General features: G+C 40.6%; 1 protein-coding gene across 1 annotated transcript; it reads right to left on the reverse strand.

Moving 5' to 3' along the window:
• Positions 1–667: 667 nt before the first annotated feature.
• hoxc13a (homeobox C13a) lies at positions 668–3891 on the reverse strand. The gene is made up of 2 exons (XM_030139387.1): positions 3228–3891; positions 668–924 (listed from the first exon to the last, which is right to left on the reverse strand). The coding sequence occupies exons 1-2, from the start codon at positions 3889–3891 to the stop codon at positions 668–670; spliced, it is 921 nt and encodes a 306-aa protein (XP_029995247.1).
• Positions 3892–6133: the final 2242 nt, after the last annotated feature.

Below are 6133 nucleotides of genomic sequence, written 5' to 3' on the forward strand. Positions count from 1 at the left end.
CAAGATAATATGAATTAAATAAAGGCATTGCACTATACAGATTAACAACATAGCAGCCTTTGTTTTACCCCAGGCTTAAGAGAACATATCCCACACATAGGAACATTGTTTTTCTTTTTTTAATCAGAAGAAATATTTAGAAAAAAAAAAAAATCATTGTTCTCCCATAACTCCCTCTGTGAGCTCTTCGTCGAAGGTCTTTAAGTCTTTGAAGTTGTAGGTTTGCCACAATATCTCCTGTTTTTTATGGCGATTATGTTTTTTAGAATGACATCAAACCAATCTGCCCGTTACAAGTCTGACAAACGTATCAGTCCTTTTGAAGATCTGGCTTAAAAAATAAAAAGGAAAAAAAAAAAAAAAAACACGCAATACTTGTCTTTGAAATACAGATATCGTTTTAAATATTATATATTTATATATGTACATTCATATAAAACAAATGTGAAGTGAATTTTCAGTTTTTTCACAGTTCTTAGAGCGTTATTCTCTAAACTGAAAAACGTGGGGCGGTGTAATGGTCGATGAAGATGATGATGGAACTTAAATTAAGAAAAACACTCAGTCAAAAATGTTCTTCAGCCACGATTTTAGATGCAAGAGGTAAATATATGGCATGGCATTTTGGAAGGTATGAGTTGCTCTTTCCAGGAGGTCGCTCATCTTATCAAGTGGTGTGCATGTGATTGGTCTTGGATTTACTGACAAATTTCTTCTCCTTGACCCGCCGGTTTTGAAACCAGATGGTGACTTGACGCTCTGACAGGTTTGTGGCAGCTGAGATGCGCCTTCTTTTGTCTTTGGTTATGAACTTGCTGGCTGCATACTCTTTCTCCAGCTCCTTCAGCTGGATCTTGGTGTAAGGGACGCGCTTTTTACGCCCTCGACGATAACTGCTGACCTCAGGCTGCAGTGGCACAACATCTGGAAAATGAAAAAGAAAATACAAGAAATATGTTAGACTTTAAACACCAACGTTAGTTTGACAAAACCATTAATTATGCATATGCTCTGAAAAAAGAATGTTGCATTTCACTTTAAATAAATATGAATTTTAACTCGTTAAAATGAAGTGTAATTATAAAGAAGTTCGACCTCTGTAGTGTGTGTGTGTGTGTGTGTGTGTGTGTGTGTGTGTGTGTGTGTGTGTGTGTGTGTGTGTGTGTGTTTTACGGTGGGGGTGGGGGGTGGGGGTGAGGAGGCAAGCATCAGATATATTGGTGTAGTCAGGTTCTCAGGTGTTCTGCACCTGACATTAAGGAATGTAATAATCATCATATCGTGTGAGTTTACTGTTGAGCGCAAACTACAAGAATTGTTACGTCCTATTCAGCTTTCTCATTCTACTTTTATTATCCAAATAAAGTTGTTAATCGTGTCTTAGATAAATCTCTGTCAGAAATCTTTAATTGGGCTTCACTTTTGCACTAAAACTGTAAGAATGAACTGTTCGTTAAAAGTGTGTTTATTTTAAACACGGGAAGTGTGAGCAATATGGCGGCCTATGTGTCTGGATACACACTAAATAACTCAGGCTATGAACAAAAATGCACCACAATCCGCCCCTTAAATTAGATAAGAACAGAAAAGTGTATTTGACTATTGCGCTATAACTACCATAAATATAAATACATTAAAATTTATAACAAAAACGCATAGTAATTTATCTGAGATGACACGTCGTTAATTCCAACAATATTGATTCTAAATGTTTGAACTCAACCAAAAACATTTTGACACTAGCTATATATACATAAATATTTACAATATATAAACATACATATATAATATATGTATGTTCAGGAGAACAAAGTGCTGCGATTCCACCCTATGGCCAGACTGACGCTGAGTTTAAGACAACCAATGAAAAACATGACAGGACAAGTATGGTAATACCTTGAGAAATAGTGGCAAGCTGTGAGACATGAAGCTTTTTACCCGCGTGTAATTTTACAATCTGGGGATGTTGAAATTTCTTCATAGCTGATGTAGGTATGTGGGATTATACAGATGTTCATTTAGGACAGTGGATCCCAAAATAACACTTGTATGCTCACACAACTTCGCTGATACATTAATATCCTCCTGTGAGTGTGTTTTAGAGACTATGTGAAAACTGGCAGATGATTGGTAGATTATTTCCTGACAAAATAGTATTAGTGCAGTGTAGTTTGCATGTGTGTGAACTCAGTCATTGAATGTAGTGAGACACACATACGCGCGCGCAGGGACAGCGTGTGCCTGTGTTTTTGTGCCTGTGTGTGCGCGTGCTTGTTTACGTGCCCGTGCTTGCGTGGCTTGATCGTGTGTATTTTCAGTAAAAGGGGGGCGAGTGTGAAGTTCAGTGGAGGTCGGAGAGCATCCTTATCTGAAATTAAAATACCTACAGATTTCACCAAGATAATAAACCCTCGTGGCAAACGGAGCAGCCTAGTAAACACTCTGTAAACGACATACTGGTCGGGCCCTTGTGTCTATTATCAGATATCATGCATGTTGCATGATAATAAGAAAAGCAAAAGGCTAAGCTCATTACAGTCACATAATTAAGCAGTGGTTGTGGTGCATTCATGAAACGTGGTACACAAATATCCAATGCAAATTTATCCTGTATGCAAAAAGACTGTGGAGACGTCGCAGGACGCACAGATTTATTGGCACTATTCTAACAACTCTAGGCTAGGCTTATATGCACTAGATTGTCAAACTGGGGGCAAAGGTATACCTGCAGTGGTGTTTCAATATTCTACGACACTGAAAACGAACTACTCATCATATGACTTGAAAGTGGGAAAAAAAATTACACACTGCCAAACCCAAATTCTTACTCTGTATTAACCGTAATTTATTGAAAAACTATAGCAAATTATAAACCTTATAATTATTTTAATGCTACCTTCAAAATAAAGCAGTGTTTGTTAAATTATGGGATACTGTCTACAGTTCATAACGCACATATGACAACACACAAGAGACTGTGACAGTTGTTTGTTTGAGCTGCACATTTAGTGTTTCCCTGCACTTTCTGGTAAGTTGATATTGGCAGTTTAACACAATAAAATTCATGAACTATGCAATAACATCTCAGCAGGGTAAAATATCAGCCTATATTTAAATAGCTATCTTAATGTGATGACACAGGTGCTAAAAGCCAACAAGCCGCTGGACTAACTCATGAATTCCTGTCTGTGGGAAACGCATGAAAATAAAAGTGATCGGTTTCGTACCTGGAAAAGGTGATTTCCACAGATGAGTTGACTGCGTTTGTTCTTTGGAGCAGTACACCTGCCCATCCCAGCCATTGGAGAGAGCCCAGTGCTGGTAACCCTCCATGGGGATCAAGGCGTCGTGCCGCGGCTCAGGATGGGCACTGATACTGGGCACCACAGACACGTCCAGATATCCAGGGACAGCCTGATAAGAGCTGGCGAAACTCGGGTAAAAGGCAAACTCTTTTGCCCTGGTAGACAGTTCTTCCGTGGGCAGCGCTGTGCTGGGCTCGGCATATTTCTCTGCAGGATGATACGAGCAAGGCTTCTGCTGCAAGTTCACGTTGTGCGAATGAGATAATCTACAGCCGTAATATGGGTTTCCAAATGGATAACCGTAGCTCAAAGATGCACTCGATGATGTCTGGGGAGCGGGACACTGTCGGCCGGTGTCTGGAGAGGAAATATCCGAGTAGACGGAGCCCTGGTGGGTCGCTATGGTGCCAGAATGTCGTCCCAGCGCGGGGTGCGACATCAGGTCCCTGCAGTGGGTCGCAGGGCAATTACCGCTCAGTCCCTCCATTGTTTGGCTTTTATTCTGGTTGTTTTCATTCGGGCTTTTTTCATAAACGTACATCAAGGTGTCCGCCCAGCGTGGATGCAGAACCAGCGAAGTCGTCATATCAGGGGCTGCCGATGCTTTTTAAAAGTCGACTACTCCAAGACGGACACCTCATTTCCAACTACATTTTACACCAAGCGCATGCGCACACGAGGCCCTCGTGTGTCCACTTCATTAAGAATCTGGCACGTGATATGCTAACAAGTCCTACGAGATTGGGCTTGTGAGTTGGGGCAGAGCAGCCCTTTAAAGACCCTCTGCCTCACATGTCACAGTTTTTTCCTGCAGAATACCGAGTCATATCATTGGCTTAAATCACCTAAACCCACACCCTTAAAGGGGAGTTTGGATAGCCTACTTTCAAGATTGGGGGAAACGAAAACAACCTGTGAAATTTGGCCGACTTAGAGAGCTGCCAGAGAATATAACAACCAATGGTACATGTCAAAGTTGGTATAAAATAAAATAAAATAAAATAGAAAAAAACACGTATATTTCTAAATCTAAGTTGCAGAATGTGCGTCATGACGCACTGGTGCGCAGGGTGTGCGCCTCAGTGGGTTTACTGCTCGGTTTTGCTCCATCTTAAATTTAGCTTTAGATTATTTAATATCATACTGGACACAAAACTAATACATTCTGAACCCCCTGTCTTCTTCTAAATAAACCTCCATAACGTACCCGAATGTTCACGGATTAAAATAAATGTAGTTGTCGATTTCAAGACTATAAACACGAACCGTCCAATCTTATCTCCTCTGCTGTTTTGAAGGACGCATTTAATGTAAACCCAAATATAACTGCCATAGGGTTATCTATTACGATGCTGAGATGAGATTCTAGGTGTGGAGTGGGCGACTTTTCCCCTCAGTGCGCACTTATCGTTAGGCAGTTACATTTTTTAATCAGATACATTCACTGATTATCCTCATGGAGCCTAAAACGACTATTTACTTTTTGTTGCATGAGGCGTTTTTTTTGTATTTATTATTTATTTAATCTGTAGGATGGAAAGAGGGACAATATGGCATCAGCACAGTGGGTATACCATGTTTGTGTGTGTGTGTGTGTGTGTGTGTGTGTGTGTATATATATATATGTCAGTGTGTGTGTGTCAGTGTGTGTGTGTGTGTGTGTGTGTATGTGTGTGTGTGGAGGGGGGATATTTTAGTATTTGGAAAGTTATGTGTTAAATGAGTGTCAGCAGTTACAACCGCACGCCGAGGTTAACAGCTCTCGCTCAGGTAAGAACTAACCCTGGACAGAATATTAGAGGTTTCATTTGTGGCTCTTATCACTGTAATCTCCTGCAGTGAATGGTAGCTCGAATTATTGATGTACATGTTGTTCCGCATTATGTTTGGGCCCACAAGCTTGTTCGGCGATAACGTGGCAATTAAATTTAACCATTAGAGGAATTCATGTGATGTTTGACTTCCACTTGGCTCCTCATTCATGCCATAGAAGAGGATGTTCACTCTCCCAGACGAAAATATGAACAAGAGGCTGCTTTGAGCTGGAATGTGGTGCAGGCTGCAGCCCTTATCCACTTGGACATCATGGTAGAAATGCGGACGTATTTCCCCCAGGAATTCTTCCTCCACAATTTTACACACATCTTCCTTTAGGAAAAGCAGCAATAACCACCGACTAAATCTAATTCTAAAATCCAAAAAGCTCATTTTCACTCACTTTCTCCTCACACTTAGACACTTTGGGGAAATCCTAATCCTTTTTTTGTTCATTTCTTTCAATTTCTTCTGGGTTAATATTTAAAGCTGGCTGTATTTTTTTAGTCTTAAATGTTACCGATGGGATAGGCCCACAAAGTATCCATTAAATAGGCTTTCTGCAATGCCTATCCCATGAGTCACTCATAAAGCAGGCTACGAGCTGCCTTACGAAGGGTGCCTAGTTTATCAACCTTTTTTTTGCGCTGCTGAGTTGCCTTGGGAATAATCAGGCCACCGTGTGTGTATTTTAAAGTCTAAGGAAGCTAGACCCCTTTCCTTCTTTGGACAGACACTATATAGTTCTTTTGTCTCAAGGAAATTGCAACTACGAAGGGCTCATCCAAACGGCAGCTGCACGGAAGTCCAAGGTCAAGGTAAAAAAACGCAGACAAACAGGGTCGTAATCAGAGTCTAGACAGACAAGAATGAACTTCACACTAGAGTATACATGCAAACTAGCTGTTATTTAGGGACCCTTACTCTAAAATGTTTGCTGTGCAAGTGGAGAAGGGGAGGACTCAAAATCATCCCACTGTGCTTTTACTTAAACCACCAGGAATTTGACAGAT

Source organism: Sphaeramia orbicularis, chromosome 7 (genome assembly GCF_902148855.1).
Source record: "Sphaeramia orbicularis chromosome 7, fSphaOr1.1, whole genome shotgun sequence".
Lineage (NCBI taxonomy): Eukaryota > Metazoa > Chordata > Actinopteri > Kurtiformes > Apogonidae > Sphaeramia > Sphaeramia orbicularis.